Below are 21,109 nucleotides of genomic sequence, written 5' to 3' on the forward strand. Positions count from 1 at the left end.
TAACATAATGAATGGTACAACTACAGCTTAGTCAACATGCTTCTGCCTCTCCACAGGTTATTGACTACGTTGCAGCTTTCTTTAGCATTAATGCTAATTTTTAACATCATAACGCTGCGTCAAAGCCGACGGGCACATTTTGGCATGCCCCTTTAAAATTTCTGCAGGAATTTTCTAGTTAGGGGCATGCCATAGCAATGCATAAGGAGAGCAGTACTGACTTGCTTCGCAGTACTGCCTCCATGCATTGCATGGCAGGCACCTATTGTTCTACACCCAATAGAATGTCTCTATTATTAGGGGCATGCCATAGCAATGCATAAGGAGAGCAGTACTGACTTGCGAAGCAAGTCAGTACTGCCTCCATGCATTGCATGGCAGGCACCTATTGTTCTACACCTAATAGAACGCCTCTTTATTATTAGGGGCATGCCATAGCAATGCATAAGGAGAGCAGTACTGACTTGCGAAGCAAGTCAGTACTGCCTCCATGCATTGCATGGCAGGCACCTATTGTTCTACACCCAATAGAATGTCTCTTTATTAGGGGCATGCCATAGCAATGCATAAGGAGAGCAGTACTGACTTGCGAAGCAAGTCAGTACTGCCTCCATGCATTGCATGGCAGGCACCTATTGTTCTACACCCAATAGAATGTCTCTTTATTATTATAGTTATTTATTTTTCTTCCGTTACCGTTAATGCGGCTCGTACCGCTGCGTGCCCACCCACAAAAGTGGTATCAAAACATGCGGCTCGATCCCGGCATTGGAGCTATTACTTTTATAGGGGATCGGAGTTACGACGGCGACGTAAAAAGTGAAAAACGAGCGAAATTTCCAACTGCCGAAACGCAGAGTGTAACTGAAACCAACTGCCGCTTTTTTAGAGTGAGGAACAGGGTGGAATTTTGACCCAAAAATAATTTTGAAATCGCTCTCATGGCCGTAACACTTGTGCTATTGGTATGAAAGTTGGTCAGGAAATAGCACCGCATGTCTGCTCCGGTAAAATGTTTTCAAAATTTTTCTAGGTCTTACGGTTTTCTGTCCAGGTGCTTCAGAGCAAAGTGATGGGACATGACCAACTGACGCTCCTCCTCAGTGTTTAATATAGGTTTTTGAAAAAATACTCAGCTTAGTGCACACCTTAGCAAAGCAAGGCAGTACATTTACATCAGTCTTTCCTACAATGAGCATTTTAGTTATTTTTTTCTCTCAGGTTAGTGGACTGCCTTGCGAAGCAAGGCAGTACATTTACCTCATTTTTAAAAAAATGAGCATTATAACTATTTTTTTCTCTCAGGTTAGTGGACTGCCTTGCGAAGCAAGGCAGTACATTTACCTCATTTTTAAAAAAATGAGCATTATAGCTATTTTTTTCTCTCAGGTTAGTGGACTGCCTTGCGAAGCAAGGCAGTACATTTACCTCATTTTTAAAAAAATGAGCATTATAGCTATTTTTTTCTCTCAGGTTAGTGGACTGCCTTGCGAAGCAAGGCAGTACATTTACCTCATTTTTAAAAAAATGAGCATTATAGCTATTTTTTTCTCTCAGGTTAGTGGACTGCCTTGCAGAGCAAGGCTACTGCCTTTTACATTTACATCAGTCTTTCTTAAAATGAGAATTTTAGCTATTTTCGCTGTCAATGCACACAGACCACTGAAGTGGACACTAATGCGTCATAAAATACAATATCAATCACTTGCCATCATCTGCAAATGCAAGAATTTTTTTTTTTAAAAATCCAATATTGCTGACAGACAAAAAATTATGCTGATTGGTTCTTTCTTCTGCTGAAGACAACTCCTGCAGGTAAAAAAAATATTGTTACATCATATAACCCCTAAAGAACAATACTACTGATGCATTTTTGAAATAACAACTTTTTATTTTGAGAAAATTACAATTGATCATCAAAAAAATATTATAAAATCCTTTTTTTCTTTTTTTTTTACAAAAAATATTTTCCTTCCTTTTTTATGCGTCAAGAAAATAAAAATAAAACATTGGGAAAAAATACTGACAAATGATCACAATTCATTAGTGCATGATCAAAATTCATGCACTAAAGGGTTAAAATAAGCATTTCAGCTATTTTTTTCCCCTCAAGTTAGTGGACTGCCTTGCTCAGTCTTTTTTAAAATAAGCATTTTAACTATTGTTGTTGCCTTTTTAACATTTGTTGTTTTGCAAAGCTGACCGGTCAGCAGAAGAGTATGTCATACTCGCTGGAAAATGTCAATCTCTGATTGGCTGACATTGAACATCTTGTATCTACGCCTGTGACGTTAGGTGCTAAATCTGCCAGCCAGCTGTGTTGACAGTCTCAAAAAAGCTATTTTGTTGCATTTTTTAAAATTGTTGTTTTGCTGAGCTGACTGGTCAGCTGTAGGACACGTCATACACGCTGGAAAATGCCAATCTCTGATTGGCTGACATGAATTCCCAAGCCGCTGAAGCTTCTGGAACTTTCTGGCACTCTCTGCTTCCGAGTCTGCTACGGTCAAGGTAAGACGTGTTTGTGTTTTCTCCATAAAATATAGTATTTTAATTTTTCATTTGATTAGAATATTATTGTAACTGCTTACAGTTGTTAGATTTAATGTGTTATTTGAAAAAGGTGGTCGATTTTAAAGTTTAATTGCTGTGTAATATTTCGTTGTGGCTCTGATTCCGTACTAGCTAGCTTGATGGAACAGGATTTCTCTGGATTATTACGGGAAGCTAAATGTTTGTACGCCCACAAGACGCTAAAGCATAAATTGCTGTGGTGTTTTTAATTATCATGTAATTTCTTTCGTATCTTTATATGTGATATATAGTCATATACCGGCATTATGTGAGATATTTTCCACCTGGGAGGGTGCGGTTTTTATTTTGCTTGTGTTAGAAGCACAGCAGTGGGCAGATCCCAATGACTTCATGCTACTGCGAGTCCACACCGATCGATTTGAGTGTTTAGGGCGTCTGGTTTATAGTTGAAGCTTATGTAGCTACGTTTCGCGAAGATGGTGGTTTGGAGTTGAAGCCTTTTGGGTGTTTTGGGTGCGTTCACACTGCAGCCTGAAGTGATCCAATTCTGACTTTTTTGGTCATTCCGATTTTATTTTGTTTTTTGCCCGGGCCGTTCACACTACCAGTAAATGCGACCTGTATGTGTTCTGCAGAGTGAACGTTCAAACGACCTGAAAGTGTCCCGCATGTGCAGTAGAGGGCGCAATAGCGTCCGCGTTCTCGGTGTTCCGCCAACCGCCATAAAAAGAAGAAGAGCTCAGTGTTTGCGGAAGTAAACATGGTTGCTAATGGTGGAGCATAGCTTACATATTTGAAGTTGTCTGACCAGAGCAGCATATTAACAGCTTAATCCTCAATATAGTCCTCATTTACTCAGACAGTAAAACACTTGGTTCATTTGGTTAAAATTAATTTTCAATTTACATATTTAAAACCCGTTAGATTTATTTCTTTAATCTCTGCTTTTTTGTTATATTTTGAACCAAGTTTTAAAATGTATTGATGTTTGCAACAGTTGTGAAAAGTATCTCGGTCCTACATACAAGCCTCAGAACTTTTAAAAAGTTTTTAAAATTTATTTAAAATATGTATTTTTACCTCTTTTTTTAATGGACAATTATTTTGCTTCTCATTACAGCTTTTCACTTGTGCGAGACTGAGATTTGGAAGTTTTCCGCTGCTGCTTGCTGAGATCCTAACCTCTGCATCACCACACCATCAGCTTAATCCGTCTACATACATATAACTCTTAATCCTACACATACTTTATCTACATATTGAAATAAGTTTTTTGCACATAGTAACATTCACACATAGTCCTACAAATACTGTTTAATTTTAGATATTATTTGTAAGTAACCAGCTTTCCCCCCCCAGGTGTCTTTTTTTTATTCTGGTCTTACAGGATGCCACGTCGAGGTCGTCGGTCCGAGTCTGCTAAGGTGAGATGGAGGAAGCTGGAGAGTGTGCCGGACGTCGCCAAGGTATATAAATTACACATCGCATTGTTTTTGTCTAACAGTAGTTTTTACTGTAGTTTTGACTTTAAGCATGATCATAATTGTTTCTGTGTTTATAGCCGGGGACATCAGCGCTCACGTCTCGGGCTTGGACCACCACCGAGTCTCCGCCGAAGAAGGTATAGCTACCATTTTACTTTTATTAACTTATTGTTAGATGATAAAGTCTTTTGCTTTACTCATTCCATTTATGTCTTTAGACGTCGCGACTGCTGGAGGGTGGCCTGCCCGACCAGGTAAGTTCATGACAAGTTCAGGATCATTTATTTTCAATAACCTAATCCAGTTATGTTTGTGGTTAATCTAAACATTTTTTAAATTATTTTTTTGTAGATGTCGCCTGCCGTGGTCCGCCAGGAGGATCCCCGTGCGCCATCGACCTCTTCTGGGTCACGTATGTGTATAAAATTTGTGTTTTGTTGTTAAATTTTCAGAGGCATGAAAGTCTAATCTTGATAATTGCATGTCTCTAAACAGGCCGTGGGACGGGGCGTCGCCATCGGGTGGAGACGTGGCCAGCTTCCCGGGTGACCAGACGGAGCTGCAAGTTGGTTCTGCCTACTGCCGAGGCTCTGGAGAAGAAGGTACTTTTTTTTGCCAATTTCATATGCAAATCTTGGTTTGGATGATAAAATCAATCATCAAACTTTAATGGTTTTTCTTTCTTTTTTTTCTTCAGTTTGCTCTTTTGGTTGGTGATTCTCATCTGCGTGCTATCGTGGATGGGTATTCTACCATGCCAAAGGGCGACTTCTCCTTAGGGTTGCTTGCATCCCCTGGAGCCTCTGCGGAAGAGTTGCGGCTTGAGGTCCTGAATACACTTCTGCCTCGGCCCCCCGAGGTGATCTGTCTTCTGGCCCCAAGCAACAACTTGACCGCCAGCAGGACCTTCGTGGAGGCCGGACGGGACTTTGCCAGGTTGTTGCGTACTGTCTGCGAACTCTCTGCTAATGTAAGTATAATATCCACTGCATTTATTCATGATCAAATACATCTGAAAACGTGTCGTATGTTAATTTGGTTCTTTTATTTTGATTGAAATTGACAGGTGGTTGTTGTGGACTTTCCTCCGCGACTTGTCGTGGACCAAAGTGCCCAACATCTGCTGCGGCAGGAGTATCGCCGTGTGGCTGCTCAGAGAAGTAAGTGATGGACTCAATTTGTGTTTATACTAAAACTTCAGCAAATTAATATTTTATGGTGTTCAGGGTTCAGATGTATGAAAAATGTACTTATTTTTCCTTTCATATCTACTTTATCTCAAATTACTACATTGTTAGTGTGACGGACATTAAGAATGACATTTTTTCTTTCCTGTCCAGATGTTCGGTACCTGCCTGTTACTGAACATTTCCCGTTGAGCAGCCTGCACTTGTGGAGCAGGGATGGCGTAAGTTAAATAGATTTTGTCACTGTAAAATGTTATTTAAGCGTACTGTATTTTATAAAATGTGTTCTACAACTGTTATAGGTTCACCTGAGCGACCATCCTGGGATGGAGGTCCTTGCTCAGTTGCTTCAGGCGGCGGTCTGCTCGCAACTTGAGTTAAGCGCACCGAAATCTCCAGCTCCCGTGACGTTGGCTCCTCCCCCTCCTGGGACGGCTTCCCCCCCCGCGGTGAGACGTCCCCTGCCCCGGCTGGTTGTGGTTGGCGAGGTCGCTTCTCCGCGTCGTTCGGACCCCTTCGACTGGACCGTGGTTGGTGGCCGGAAGGTACTGGATACAGGCTTAGTTGATTTAAGCTAAATTTTGCATGTTTAACTCTTTAAAAGTCCATGAGTGTGTATTTGTCTTTTTAACATGTCCGTATTGTGTCTGCCTCCCCGAGTCTTCATTTCAACTTTTTTTTAAAGTACAGATTATAATCTACATGCCATTTTTAAAATTATGTTGAAGCCAAGTAAAACTGGAATTATGCTAAACTAATTAATTTATCTTTTTTCAGAAGATCATATAAATGTTAAAAACCTTCTGTTTTGAAAATGTGAAAGGAAAATAGCTTACAAATGTACAATATGAAATGCAACATGAGATCCCTTTGTTATTTGAAATCTCACATCTTCAGACAATAATTATATGCTGCATTTTGTTGCCAAGAAATGGGGAAAAGTTGTGCAAGTAACTGTGGAAAGAGCAACTATGACAAGCGGGACCAGAGTAATGGCAAAAACAGTGAGATAGTAATATTGATTGGTGTGACAGAAATCTGTCACACAGACTTCATAATTAATATGTAGTTTTTAGAATAGAATATGCTTTACTGATTCCCAAGGGAAAATTGCTTACTTGCTGAACAGGTTCATCCAAGGTGCAAATATTAGTTAATACAGATGAAACCATAAACAATTTGAAATTTATGGAAATGTATAGGAAACTGAAATTGTAAGTAGTGACTACATATAAAATAAACAAAATAACAATTGTGCACTTATATATTAGTCTATAAAGGAGTCCAGAAAAAACTTGGAGTAAACGCACTTACAAGCTATTCATTGTATGTAAAGAATTATGTAGCTAATAAATGCGCAGCAGGTGGCTTTCCTCTTTTTTTAACTGGAAGACAAAGAGGGAAACTTGCAGCAAAAGTCTTAGGCACACTGAAGATTGTGATTATGATGATGGCATTTGTCTTAGAAATCTAGAGAATCAGAGGCATAAAGGGTAAGATGAGTTCATGACAGGTTTAGAGACAGCCACTCAGAGATCCAAGCAGAGGAATGGCGGTGCTGCACAGCTGTAAGGAGTTGATCACCAGAGGTGAGGCAGAGAAACTCCCCCAACAGCTAGTAAGCGTCTTCCAGCTAAGGTAAATTCCAGGATTTAAGGTAGAAAGCCTTTGTGAGTTTCGCAGTGAAAAAAATTCCAGCTAGAATTTTATGTAACGCATGTATTTGCAATAACAGTGTACAAAGAGAGAGGAAAAAAAGTGTAATTTGAAAGTGTAGTTAAGGTTGTGCTGGAGAAAATACCACTTAAAGCAATAATATAATTTCTGTTGAAGAAATACAAAGGTTAAATCAAAGTTTGTTAAAAATGACTAAATGTATAGATATACCCTGGACCCAGAGGGTTTGCTGCCACTGAAAATAATTTTTCCATGTTTACAGACATCGCGTGAGGTCCAGGGTGGTGATGGCTGTCCACACATCACTGGGAGGATGGTTGACCATCAGGTACGCTTTTCTTCACCTCAAAGCAAAACTTGTTGTGTCCTCAATGTACAAATGAATCTATTTTAAGCTATTTCTTTTATTTTACAGGGAGACCTGTTGGACTCTTCCATCCCCCCGAATCCTGTGTGGTTCAGCCCAGCGTTGCTGGAGGAGATGGACCGGATCGTTCCTGCGTCTGGCCGTGACGCTCCGCTACCTACATGTTCTCCGAAGGGGAAGAAGGTATTTTATTCTATTTATTTTTCTAAAATATTCATTTGAATTTGATGTACCACAATTGGTTTTAACAATTATCTAATAATATTTTTTTTTCATTAGAAGGCGAGTCCGAGGCGTCGTCCAATTTCTGATCCCTCCAAGCTGAGTCCAGTGGAGCAGCAGGTGTGATACCATTTCAGAAAATATATCACAGACCTTAAGATAATGAAATGTATAAGTGCACTTTGCATCAAGTTGATAGCTTCTGTTGATTTGTAGATGGAGGGAGCGCCGAGAGAGACCAGCAGCCCAGCTCGTCGCCAGGCACCGAGACCGGTCCCCCCGATGGACGTCGAGGCCCCCGCCGAGTCCTCTTCCGTGCCTCTGGAGGACCAGGTCCGGGATGGGAGCTGCCAGGTAACTCCTTCCTACTTTCTCAGTCACAACAAATGAATGGGAGAGTGCAACCTGTTTTGTACAAAGTTGGCATGTATGGTTCTGTGTATAATGAAGGTGTCAAATATCCTGTCACTCACATGAGCACAAAAGCTACAAATGTCTGTGCAGAGTGAGTTTATATATTTAAAGTTTGTGTATTATACAGTTTTTGACTTTGATTGTTTCTGTCCTTATTATTTGTCTTTTTATTTTTAAGTTGAATATAATTTCAAAATTTTTTAGTATTTAGTTTTCATCATGTTTATCAAAAATGTTCCTTTGCTTAATCTGTCATCAGAATAATTGATTACTCAATTAGATAATGATTGTTTACAACAGACCTAATTGATAGGAGGTAGTAATCAGGTGAATATTTATGCAAATGCAAAAATTTTATTTGTCTATTTTCAATGTGACAGGCTTCTGCGCTGGAACCCAGGATCAGCGGTCCACCTGTCCTGTTGGTGAGTGCTACACATTCCCAGGCCGACAAAAGGTATGCTGCATTTTCCCGTAATCACCAGTGCACATGCATGGCGCTCACATTTTTAGCTTACCACAACGAGGGGTTGCAGTTTGACAGAGTGTTGCTTGACAGAGTGATCGAAAAAGGAGACCAACTTTATGTCGGTGTTAAACATCAACTGATTAGTGATGGAACATTCCGTGACAATCACTTGACGTTTGAAGAGATGCCTGACCATGTACTGACAGACAGGAACATCTATACAGTACACACCACTGGTTTGAGGGTAGGTCATGTTTTTGCTCCTAGTGGGAGCCTTCAAGCATCTCGACAATTGGGTTTGCCTCTTGCCCTGCAACTGGAATGTCTGTCGGAAAATGTCACCCATGCTTTTCTTTTGGTGACTCCAGAGTGCATTGCAGTTTTCAGGGACAGAAACGGTCGATTTGGAGTTTTTGATTCCCACTCAAGAAATTCAGCAGGACTGCCCCACCCCAGTGGAACTGCAGTAATGATGACTTTCTGCAACCTGTCTGACATGGTCAACCATCTGCACAAGCTCTTTCGAAACCGCGGACCCAATGCCACTTATGAGTTTGTGCCAGTAGGTTTTGTCAGGGACAATGACAATCCTTCTCAGGACATGGCCTTTGAGAGCATTTCACCTGTAGCCACACAAGTAAGTCGAACTGCTTTGAAACAAGAGAGTACCTCTGATGAGGAGAAAATGCCTCCTTGGCTTAAGGAAATTGCTAACGTATTAGAGGAAACTGCTCCAACCATTCCAAATGTTTCAAAAGCACCAAAAGCCAATAGAAGAAAAATTAGGAACAGGGTCAAAACGCAACAGGGACAGAATGTGGTCAATAAAATCAAACAAAGTTCATCTGAAAAAGAAAGATATGTTAAATCTCCAACATTTAGGACCAAAAAGTTACAGGCCTTAAAACAAACATATATTCTTCATCAAGCACAGAGAAAGGATCAGCTCAAGAATAGATATAGGATAGATGCAGATTTCCGAAAGAGACGAATGAATTATTTGAAGTACAGATTCAACTTTGTCCCCAGTTTCAGAGCCAGTCATAAAGCCTACATGGCTGAGTATATAAGGAGACGGTTCAAAGATGATCCCGTCTTCAGAAGCAGACAAAAATCAAACAAAAGAAATCGATACAGAAATGATCCTAGCTTTAAAAGCAGACAAAAATTATACATCAGGAATCAATTCAAAAATGATCCAGTGTTTAGAAGCAGACAAAAATCATACATCAGGAATCGATTCAGAAATGATCCAGTGTTTAGATGCAGACAAAAATCATACATCAGGAATCGATTCAGAAATGATCCAATTTTCAGAAGCCAACACAAAAAAACAATGAGTGAGTATATGAGGGAAAAGTATCATAGAGAACCAAATTATCAGGCCCAACATAATAAAAAATGTGCTGCCAATAGGAGAATCAGGCTATCAAGGGAATCACTTTCCAAAAATTTCACACTGCAGCATGCTTTGCGAATTAGAAGGAAGTACAAAAGAAACGTAGGCTTCCACCTTCAAACTCCACGCCCCCTGATGAGTGATGAAATGAAAGCTGCAATACAAAACTTTTATAAGAACATTCAAAATGGACCCACATATGTTTGCACTGTGTGTCACAGAGCTCTTTTCCCCAATCAAGTGAAGCACTGTAAAAGAGATAAATATACCAAGAATATGTGTGTAGTAGCTGATTGTCTAACAGGTACGTATGTCCATGTGTGTGGATCTGCTTGCTCAACCCCATGTTCTGTACCCAAAGAGAGGATGGGGGAATGGATCTGCTACACGTGTGACAGCCATCTAAGCAGGGGAAAGATGCCATCAATTGCTGTTGCAAATAATCTTTGCTTAGCTCCTGTTCCCTCAGAGCTTGCAGAATTGAATGTTCTTGAAAGGCAATTAATTGCAAAAATTCTGCCTTTTGCAAAAATTGTTTCTTTGCCCAAGGGGCAGCAAAGGGCAATACATGGAGCAGTTGTCTGTGTTCCTTCTGACATGGAAACTGTTGTAAACAGTCTTCCGAGGCCCCGTGCTGAAGCCCAGCTTTTACAGGTGAAGCTGAAGAGGAAAACCAAGTACAAAGGCCATCAATACTTTTACACGGTCAACATGAAAAATGTGTTAGCTGGACTGCGCAAGCTTAAAGAGACTCATCCAGATTACAAAGAGGTAAGTATAAATGAAAGTGCCACATTTGAGGGTTTCCAAGAGGATCAGCCAGTCGAGGACTTAGATACGAAAGCAGAGGAGACTGAAATGGATGCAGCAGCAGACCAGCAACCTGACCACATAGGGGCAGAGCATCAGGCACTTCGACCTGGTCTGATCTTGGACACTTGCATGCAGCCTCCTGACATAGCACAGGAAGTACTGTCTTATGGAGAGGGAATTTTTAGCATTGCGCCGGCCCAGGGGAACAAGCCCATCTCCTTCTTCAGTGTTCCAAGACTTGAAGCCAAAGCGTATCCTGTACATTTCCCCACTGGAATAAACACATTAGATGAATCCCGCCGTGTTAAACTTTCACCGAGTATGTATTTCAACGTACGTCTCTTCTCAATAGATAGTCGGTTTGCGAAAGACCAGAGTTACCTTTTCTTTGCTCAGTTTGTTACAGAAACTAATATTGCCAATGATAGTATGTCCATTCAGACAAGGAAAGGGAAACCAAGCACCAAAGATGGAAAAAACATTTCTAGCAAAATGCTACAGGACAAAGACGAGTTGGAAAAACTAATCCAGAACAAAGAGGCCACTCGCTTCATGCAGCCGTTACGAGGAACTCCTGCTTATTGGGAGAAAGGATTACGTGATTTGCACGCCATGGTGAGGCAACTTGGAAAGCCCACTTTCTTTTGCACGTTCTCTGCTGCTGAAATGAGATGGCCAGAAGTCATTGAGGCCATCAAAGGTCAACATGGAGAGCAGGTAAGTTTTTCTGAGCTTGACTGGAATGCAAAGTGTGACATTCTTAGAAGCAACCCCGTCACAGTCATGCGCATGTTTGAAAAGAGGGTGGATGCGCTGTTTAGAGACCTCATTCTTTCCCCTGCACAACCCATTGGACCAGTTGAGGATTACTTTTATCGCGTGGAATTTCAGGCAAGGGGTTCACCCCATATACATGCTGTGATATGGATTAAGGACACACCTGAAATGGAAGACCCCTCATGTTGCGATGAAGTGATAAAGTTCATAGATCGTTACATATCTTGTCAGTTGCCTGATGAGACAAAGGATCCCGAGCTCCACAAAATTGTATCAGAGGTTCAAATGCACAGCAAAAAGCACTCAAAGTCATGCAAAAAAGGTAATGTTGAATGCCGATTTGGATTCCCCAAATTACCAATGGAACGCACCAGAATCACGGTCCCTGTATTCGACTTTGATCTGGAAAATGACGACGAAAAACCAAAGCTAGAAAAGCAAAAAGGTAGGAGAAAGTCCAAAAAATCCAGATCAAAATTTGTCTCAAACCTACAAAGAGAGGCTAAAAAGAAACTGAAACCAATAAGGGACTTACTGAAGGATGAGAAATTATCTTTCAGGGATTTAGAAGAGTTACTCCATGCTTGTAACATGACCAAAGTGGAGTACAATGGCCATGTTGATGCTCTGACTTCTGGAATGGTGGTAATGATGAAACGTGATCCTAAAGACAGCTGGGTGAATGCATACAACCCTGATCTTCTGCGGGCATGGAATGCCAACATGGACATTCAGTATGTGCTTGACGAGTATAGCTGCATTGAGTACATGATGTCGTACATAGCAAAGCCAGAGCACGAAATGGCACAGTTCCTCAAGTCCGTTGTTGATGATTTAAAGACGGCCAATGTGAACCAACGCGATGAGATGAAAAAAATAATGCAGGCTTATTCAAAACAGAGAGAGGTTAGTGCTCAAGAATCAGTTGCGCGCACTTGTAGCCTACCTCTCAAAAAGTCCTCGCGCAGTGTCCTTTTTCTTCAAACAGATGAAGACGGGATGAAAATGAGCCTTCCGATGAGTAAACTCGTAAACATGTCCCCAGATGAAGAGAATGTTTGGATGACAGGATTGCCAGAAAAATATCTCAACAGACCACAAACGCTGGAATTTGAACACATGTGCCTGGCAGAATTTGCGTCAGAATACAGGTTTTATACGGTAATCAAATTGAAGGGCCAAACGCAATTCCCCTCCTTAATGATGCAGGATACATCCAGAAAAGAACTATGGGCAAACCTGCAGTCATTAGATTTACTCGCTTTTCTGAGAAAAAAACCCCCGAAAAGTTTTACAGACGACTTCTGAAGTTGTATTTTCCACACAGAAGAGATGAGGACCTTAGAAACGAGGAACACACAACCTACGAAGCCTTTTACAACAATGGTTCCCGAGGTAGGTATCAGGTAAAACGGTATGTGGATTTCAACCGCAAAAGGTATGAAGGGCAAGGTAAGAAAATTGACAAGATTATGGAAGAACTGAAAAAGCAAGGCCCGGTTCGTAACGCTTGGAACACTTTTGCACCCGAGGTTGAGTTGGACCGTTTGGAATGCGCTGCTGAAAGACCACCAATGGAAGAGGAAGAAGAACAGGACCCTATTCCAGATTATGAAATTAATGTCAACAGTGGAGACATGCCAAAAATTGAAGCTCCTAAATTGAGCCCTGATTTCATCAGACAAATGTACAGGAGTTTAAATGAGACTCAAGCATCTGTGTTTTACGCCATTCGCGATTGGTGCCTGAAGCGCGTCTGGGGTGACGACCCAGAACCATTCTTTTATTTCTTGACGGGAGGAGCTGGCTGTGGCAAATCTCATGTCATCAAATGTGTTTACCAGGAGGCAACCAAGCTCTTGCGCCAGCTTCCTAGACTTCTTGACATTGGTGACATGTCCAAGCCCACTGTGCTCCTCACAGCTTTTACTGGTACTGCAGCGTACAACATATCGGGGAAGACTTTACATTCCATCTTGAAACTGCCCAAGAGTTTAAAACCACCGTACAAGGGACTTGGAAATTCATTGGATGAAGTGCGGGCAGTTTTTTCTAATGTGGAAATCTTAATCATTGACGAAATCTCCATGGTCTCCAAAGACCTACTTGCATATGTTCACTGGAGATTTCAACAAATCAAGGGAAACACAAGGTTTATGGGGGGGTCTCGGTTTTGGCCGTGGGCGACTTCTTCCAGTTGCCACCCCTTGGACGAGCAAAACCTCTTTGTGTCGCCGAGGATGGCATGCTTGATATCTGGAATGAAAATTTCCAGATGGTCAGCCTAACGGAAATCATGCGGCAGAAAGACGACAGGGCATTTGCAGAGCTCCTGAACCGGATTAGAGTTAAATGTAAAAAGGATTTGCTCAGTGAGGATGACAGGGCTCTTTTGATCCAAGCTGTTACTGACCCCAAAGAGTGTCCAATGGATGTCCTACACATTTTTGCTACAAACAAACAGGTGGACACCCATAACGCAGCAGTTGTGGCCTCTTTAGGTGCAGTAACAGTTGACATTCCGGCAGAGGACTACAAAAGGGTTACAAAGACGGGAAACATGATTAACTTGGGCTGTTGCATAGCGGGTAACAAACGAGACTTGTCTAACAGCATACAGGCTGGTTTGGGTTTTAGGGTAATGATTATAAGAAATTTGGATGTAGAGGATGGTCTTGTAAATGGAACATTTGGCACCATTGCTGATATTGTTACCAGTACCAAAGATGGAGCGACTAGTGTAAAGTTAATTGGACTCAAACTGGATAATCCCACAGCTGGACACACAAAAAAGATTCGAGGTAAACCAGACGGCATTGTTTACATTGAAAGATTTGAGGAACAGACTAGCGTAAGGGGAGTGGTACGACGGCAATTTCCAATGAAGTTGGCCTTTGGATGTACAGCACACAAAGTGCAAGGGATGACCATGAAGTCTGCGGTAATTTCCTTGAAGCGGATTTTTGAACCCGGAATGGCATATGTGGCCCTCAGTCGCACAACTTCTCTTGAAGGACTTAAAATCATTGATTTCGATGAAGGTAAGATCTACGCTGATGAAAACATCAGAGCAGCTATGGAATCAATGAGATCAGCATCGTTCTTGCACACCAGACCACTCTTGAATTTTCAGTCGGGTCATCAGGGTCCAACTTTAACAATTGTCCACCACAATGTCGAAGGTCTTGTCTGTCACTCTGAGGACATGAAACAACATCATGAACTCATGTTGGCAGATATCTTATGCCTAACGGAGACTCATTTATTTGGATCTTCTGTTCCAGCTTCTTGCCAAATGGAGGGCTATTGTTTCTTTTCACGGAACAGACATGTCTCCTACTCAAACAGAGTCGACATTGCTACCAAAGAGGGTGGGGGAGTAGCGACTTACTGCCGGAGTCTTCTCCAACCGCAGGAACGGAGATTCTTTAACGAGGTTACAGATCTTGAGTTCAACGTTGTCAAAGTGGACTCCCCAATCACAGCCCTTATCGCGACCGTTTACAGGCCACCAAGTTTTGATCTTGGAACATTCTTAAGAAATCTTCAAAACCTCTTGGATGGCCTGAATTCAATGAATATTAAGCCCACTGTTATATTAGGAGACTTTAATGAGGATCTTATTCCTCCTGGTAAAAAATCCATCAATGAGTTGTTTAGAGCAAAAGGCTTTATTCAACTTATCACTGATCCAACTACAGAAAAACGCACTCTCCTTGATCACATTTACATCTCCCATCCAGAATACTGTGTCCAGTCGGGTGTCTTGCAGACTTACTACAGTTACCACAATCCTATATATTGTGTGTTGACTTTAGTATAAGCTGCATCTACAGTGGTTTGCAAAACTAGTCATGTCCCTTGAAGTTTTTCATATTTTATCACATTACAACCACAAATGTAAAAATACAGTGGGGGAAACAAGTATTTAACCCTGGTGCGATCGTAACATTCCGTTTACTCCCCTTGTCCTACAGGTCAAAAAGCGGGTCAAAAAATGGGTAATAAAAAAGCCCCAAAATAAAGCAACTTACTTGAATTTGATATCCAAAATCTATTTTGCATGATAAAACAATCTGTTATCAATTAAATTAAGTTTAATTCATTTTTATAGTGTGTTTTTTTGTTACACAACATAAAAAGACAACCAACAGTATTAAACTTTTCTTTGTACGACCAACCAGCTGCCATAAGGTTTCTTTTATACTGTAAAGGTTTATTATTAGAATTATATAAATGTGAAGTAATTACTTCTGAATTAACTATATTGAAAGGTAAAAAAGTCAACAATCTAACTTTTCTGTCAATAGTTCATTCTTTTATATAGTTTAGGACATCAATTTTGAAAATACTTCTCTCATAAAACGTCCTTCAACATTATAAATTATAAAAGAGTGAACTGTTGACAAGAAAATATCCAAATTGTTGACTTTTTCCCTTTCATTATAATTAATCCAGAAGTAATAACTTCAGATTTATATAATTTCGATAATAATAAATCTTTACTCTGTAAAAGAAAACTTATGACATATGGTTTGTGGTAAAAAGAAAAAAAAGCTGTAATGCTGTTCAAAGACAATTTTACATGATGAAAAAAATAATTAAACTTAATTGAATTAATAAATAACAGATTGTGTCATCATGCAAAATAAATTTTGGATTTAAAATTGTATCAATTTGTTTTATTTATGGGCTTTTGTTAGGGTGGGTCATTTTTGACCCGTAGGACAAGAGGAGTAAACGAGGAGTTACTATCGCACCAGGGTTAAGATATTTTTTCTACATCTAAACATGCCAATGGGTCGCTTTTGATCCACAAGACAACACTGATGATTTTTCCCTGGTAGTCTTTTCTGGGGTCCTGGAAAGGAGGGTCTGTAAAGTCCTGGAGAATGCATGGGAGTTGTGTTTTGTGGACTTGGAGTAGGCATTTGAGAGTGTCCCTCTGGGAACCTTCTGGGGGGGTTCTCTGGGAGTATGACATCCAAGGTCTTTTGATATGGGTTGTAAGGTTTCTGTGTGACTGGTGCCAGAGTTTGGTCTGCATTGTTGACAGTAAGTTTGGTTCATTTCTGCTGAGAGTTGGGACTCCACCAAGTAAACGAGCCTAACTCTGCTGGCAATGCACACCAGACTCTGGTACCGGTCACACAGGAACCTAACAGCCTCTAACAAAGGGCCCGGTGCTCCATACTCCCAGAAGAACCCCCGCAAAGTGTTCTATGACCAGGGCGAAAACCACACTGCTCTTCTTGAATCCTACTTTTGACTATCCGACGGAGCCTCCTCTCCAGGACCCCCAAATAGACCTTGCCAGGGAGGCTTATTCGGATCCCACCATCTGGTTCCCCCTTTTTGAAAAAAGTCACGGTAGGGTGTTCTCCGGTGACCTGTGTCTGAGTGAGGGAGCACTGAATCAAACGGTCTCACTCATCATAAGGGGGATTCAGTTTGGTCTTTCATATTACATTCCGATGAAATATATTTGTGGTTGTAATGTCTCAGTATGGAACAATTCAAGGGGTATAATTACTTTGTAAGCACTGTACATCTTAACCCTGAATTCATAACATGGGATTCTTTTTGGAGAAAATGTTAAGATCTCACTTCATTTTTAATGTCACTTTATCTGACTGTTTCCTTCGTACATGTGACAATCAGAAGGCATTGTGGATTGTTTTTCTTAAATCGTTGTTGCAGTGGGTTTGATATGTTTATTCATTGTGCACATTTGTGAATTATGGTGTATGCTTGTGGATTTTGCTGTAGGCTTACAAATATTCTTGTACACTTTGTGAATCTTTTTAGTACTTATTTAGTTCCATAGAAAGGAGGCTTCATAAATAGGGTTTGTATGTGCACATGAAAGTTTGAGCTTTGAGAATACGAAAGTGGCTGATCTTGAAACACTTATCGGTTCTCTGTCAGAGGAGTTCCTGGAAATATTGCACCAGGGAGAAGTAGATAAAACAATCAGCTACTACATGTATATTATGTTCTATTTTGAAATAAAAATAGTTTTAAATAGGTCTTCAATGTGGCCCAGACTTTTTCTTATTTTTCTAATCCAGTTAAGTACCTGTTGCCCTTCTTTCATAATTTTTTGCGAAACTCCTTTTTTATTCGTCACCATTTGCGTCATTTAATTAAAGCTCTCCTTTTTTCATCGCTCCCCAATCACACTGCACTTTTTACTGCTGCAGCCTCCTAGTGGTTACCTTCAGAACAAAAGTTAAATTCACATTTGTCCTGTTAGACTCCCTCCACATGGTGAGAATTTGTCTGGTTTTGGTGGAGTTAACCCTTTTTCTCCCAGTTTTAGTCTGTTTTAGCAGGTTGTTTTGCAGGTAGTTTCAAGCGAAATGATCCTTTGGAGGCTGCCCAAGAAGAGAGAGAGGAAACGAGACCTGGAGGTTAGGCCCATGAAATGTAGCAAATGTATCTAAATTGTAGCAACCTCAAAAGTAGTTACTTTTTTTGTTGTTGTTGATGATAGCCTTCTATTGATGGAATGACTGTGTATTTTTAGTCCAAGACACTCTCTCCTATCTCATGGGCTTGGACCCTCACCCAATCTGAGGAGAAGATGGAGTTCTTGTTTCTTTAGATGTCCCAGGTGGTGCAATCTGACCAGATAAGTACATGACTAATTAAGGCTAATATATTTGCAGATTTTGTTTATTTTAACTTGAGATTGATGATGTTGTATATGTAGTTTTGATAGGAGGAATCCAGTGTGTCTGCTCTTTTTTTCTTGGGTGATGTTTGTTATCTATGTTAATCATCTGAAACCTTTGTTTAAACAAAGTTTCATTTTTACTTTATTCATTCATAAATCAAATAGATGTTTAAAAATGTCATGTATATTAATTTGTCTTTTTTTGTTTTGTCTTTTTTTTGTTGTTTTTTACTACAGAGTCTGTGATGTGTCACTCCAGATTGGATGCCGAAGAACTACTTGGCCAAATAAAAGAGCTTTGGAGAAGACCTATAGCAGTTTTTTATATTGTTTCAAATAGTTTTTCATGTATGTATATATTTAAAATAGTTTCATTTATACTGGAGAAACAGCAATATGTAAAATTAGATTGGATGTCTGAAAATAGAAATTAATCAAATCAAGTAGCTTAAAAAGAGATGTAAAACTTTTTTTATAGTTTCAAATACTTTTCATATATGTATATGTTTAATAGTTTCATATTTATAACAAGTGGATCATTATGGCAGAAGCCATAATGTTTCGCTTGTGAAAGTAAAACTGTTGGGTCTCATCTTGACACTCAGAAAACAACCCTGAGTGCCACAAGGCCGGACAGGACACATGTAAAACAAAAAAAAGATAGCAAAATATTTTTATTGCAGAGGCATCAAATTTTCAATTAAATTTGTTGTATTCTTTAAATGTTGTAATTTTTGTTCACTGTAATCTTCACCTGTAAAAAGTTTGTAGAAATCTTTAACAAAAGTTCAATATATATATTTAAACTGTGACCCGTTTGTGTGGTTTTTTTTTTTATTAAAATTTTTATTTGTCACAGTCATGAAGTCCATTAACATACCTTTATAAGTGACCATATTCACTGATAAATACATTTACAAATATTTTATTGATTTCAAAGAGGAATTAAGAGATAATTTTGTCTCCACCTGTGTCTAACTTGAATGACAGATGCAGTGTCTGCATCCATGGTAAAGCACTCAATTATTACAGAGCAGGGCTGAGCTGGCATTTAGAACTACTTGCTGAATGGAGTAAGTCAATGATGGACAACATGTGAGTGATGTGCATTCTTCAGGCTAATATTAGCATTTAATTTTAGCTTATGCATTCATTTTAACATATTTAATGGTGCAGGTAGGGCTTAGTCAACATGCTTCTGCCTCTCCACAGGTTATTGACTACATTGCAGCTTTCTTTAGCATTAATGCTAATTTTTAACATCATAACGCTGCGTCAAAGCCGACGGGCACACTTTGGCATGCCCCTTTAAAATTTCTGCAGGAATTTTCTAGTTAGGGGCATGCCATAGCAATGCATAAGGAGAGCAGTACTGACTTGCGAAGCAAGTCAGTACTGCCTCCATGCATTGCATGGCAGGCACCTATTGTTCTACACCCAATAGAATGTCTATATATTATTATTTATTATTCTTCCGTCACCGTTAATGCGGCTCGTACCGCTGCGTGCCCACCCACAAAAGTGGTATCAAATCGTGCGGCTCGATGCCGGCATTATTGCTATTATTTTTATTGGGGATCGGAGTTATGACGGCGACGTAAGAAGCGAAAAACGAGCGAAATTTCCAACTGCCGAACCCTTAGAGTGTAACTGACACCAACTGCCGCTTTTTTAGAGTGAGAAACAGAGTGGAATTTTGACCCAAAAATAATTTTGAAATCGCTCTCATGGCCGCAAAACTTGTGCTATTGGTATGAAAGTTGGTCAGGAAATAGCACCGCATGTCTGCTCCGGTAAAATGTTTTCGAAATTTTTCTAGGGCTCACGGTTTTCTGTCCAGGTGCTTCAGAGCAAAGTTATGGGACATGACCAACTGACGCTTCATCCGCAGTGTTTTATATAGGTTTTTGAGTTACTACAGATGGAGGGTGAACAGAATGTTAAATCTACAGGCAGGGCAGAGTTTTCTTGGCATTATATCACTGGTTTAACCCAACCGCTTTTACACATTGGATTAGTGTGGCCATTTAAAATTAAGCTTACTGAAAATTTAATAATAAAAGCCTGTATATTTCTTTGCAGCCTAACTAACTCCTAACTAAAGCCTTGACATTTTTCACATCAGGTCATTACTCTTTTGGCCTTTATGTGACTGGTTTAAACAAACTACTGTAACACTATGATTTGGTGTGGTAGTTAAAATGAAGTTTACTGAAAGTTTCAAAATAAAACTCTGCATATTCCTCTCACGTTAGTGCACCGCCGTAGGCGGTGCAATAATACTCAGCTTTTTTTACCTTTTTTTGCTCAGGATAGTGAACTGCCTTGCGTAGCAAGGCAGTTCATTAACATTAGCACAAACATTAGCATTTGACCCGCCATTTTAGTGCACCGCCGTAGGCGGTGCAATAATATTAAAGTTTTTGTTATTTATTTCTCAGGATTTATTTCAGTAAACTGCCTTGCTGCGCAAGGCAGTTTACTGAAATAAATATCAATAAATATCCTGAGAAATAAATATCAGGGAAGACAAAAAGCCCTCTCATACGCTTCAAACAGTTTTTGCATCGGCCATACGGATCTTGTAGGGGAAGGAGTCGTTCAGACTGCTTTTTTCATCAAATCTGACTTTGTGTTTACATCAGTCTTATTTAAAATAAGCATTTTACCCATTTTTGCTTTGGTCTCTGGTTAGTATATGTACCTAAGTCTTTCTTAAAATGAGCATTTTAAGCTAAGACCCTGTTCCTCCTTCTACTGTAGACAACTCCTGCAGGTAAAAAAAATATTGTTACATCATATAACCCCTAAAGAACAATACTACTGATGCATTTTTGAAATAATAACTTTGTATTTAGGGAAAATTACAATTGATCACAAAAAAAATTAAATTAAATCTTTTTTTTTTTTTTAAAGATTTAATTTAAAAATTACTGAGCTCTGCACACACCATATTTCTCTCATCAGTGCAATTCCTGTGAATGACCTACAGATATGAATCACTGTACTATGGGAGACGACAAATAGCCCTCTCATACGCTTCAAACGGTTTTCGGATCGGCCTTACGGATCTTGAATGGGAAGGG

At 39.9% G+C, this 21,109-nt stretch overlaps 1 protein-coding gene and 1 long non-coding RNA gene across 3 annotated transcripts; both read left to right on the forward strand.

Annotated features, from left to right (window-relative positions):
* Nucleotides 1-1,453: 1,453 nt before the first annotated feature.
* On the forward strand, nucleotides 1,454-14,438 carry LOC145550374 (uncharacterized). 2 transcript variants are annotated; one of them, XM_081604362.1, is made up of 15 exons: nucleotides 1,463-2,511; nucleotides 3,656-4,001; nucleotides 4,097-4,156; nucleotides 4,238-4,273; nucleotides 4,371-4,431; nucleotides 4,515-4,621; nucleotides 4,717-4,989; nucleotides 5,086-5,179; nucleotides 5,360-5,427; nucleotides 5,509-5,751; nucleotides 7,146-7,211; nucleotides 7,299-7,433; nucleotides 7,530-7,592; nucleotides 7,689-7,826; nucleotides 8,267-14,438. In XM_081604362.1, exons 2-15 carry the CDS (start codon nucleotides 3,924-3,926, stop codon nucleotides 12,650-12,652), a joined length of 5,808 nt encoding a protein of 1,935 aa, XP_081460488.1. In that variant the 5' UTR covers nucleotides 1,463-2,511; nucleotides 3,656-3,923; the 3' UTR covers nucleotides 12,653-14,438. The 2 variants fall into 2 exon arrangements, with proteins under 2 accessions (XP_081460489.1, XP_081460488.1); XM_081604363.1 differs by having other exon boundaries at nucleotides 1,454-2,511; nucleotides 7,689-8,350.
* A 1,816-nt stretch (nucleotides 14,439-16,254) lies between these two features.
* Nucleotides 16,255-18,835, forward strand: LOC145550375 (uncharacterized). The gene is made up of 2 exons (XR_014086278.1): nucleotides 16,255-17,757; nucleotides 17,874-18,835. It is a non-coding gene; the product is annotated as an uncharacterized LOC145550375 (long non-coding RNA).
* Nucleotides 18,836-21,109: the final 2,274 nt, after the last annotated feature.

Source organism: Poecilia reticulata, unplaced genomic scaffold (assembly GCF_904066995.2).
Source record: "Poecilia reticulata unplaced genomic scaffold, P_reticulata-male-v2 Scaffold_38, whole genome shotgun sequence".
Classification (NCBI taxonomy): domain Eukaryota; kingdom Metazoa; phylum Chordata; class Actinopteri; order Cyprinodontiformes; family Poeciliidae; genus Poecilia; species Poecilia reticulata.

Bases quoted from the DNA above. Each gene is read 5' to 3' on its own strand.
- LOC145550374 (XM_081604362.1), top strand. From the start codon at position 3,924: ATGCCACGTCGAGGTCGTCGGTCCGAGTCTGCTAAGGTGAGATGGAGG. The intron at 4,990-5,085 runs GTAAGTATAATA...TGAAATTGACAG, and splicing joins TCTGCGAACTCTCTGCTAAT to GTGGTTGTTGTGGACTTTCC. The intron at 5,428-5,508 runs GTAAGTTAAATA...CAACTGTTATAG, and splicing joins ACTTGTGGAGCAGGGATGGC to GTTCACCTGAGCGACCATCC.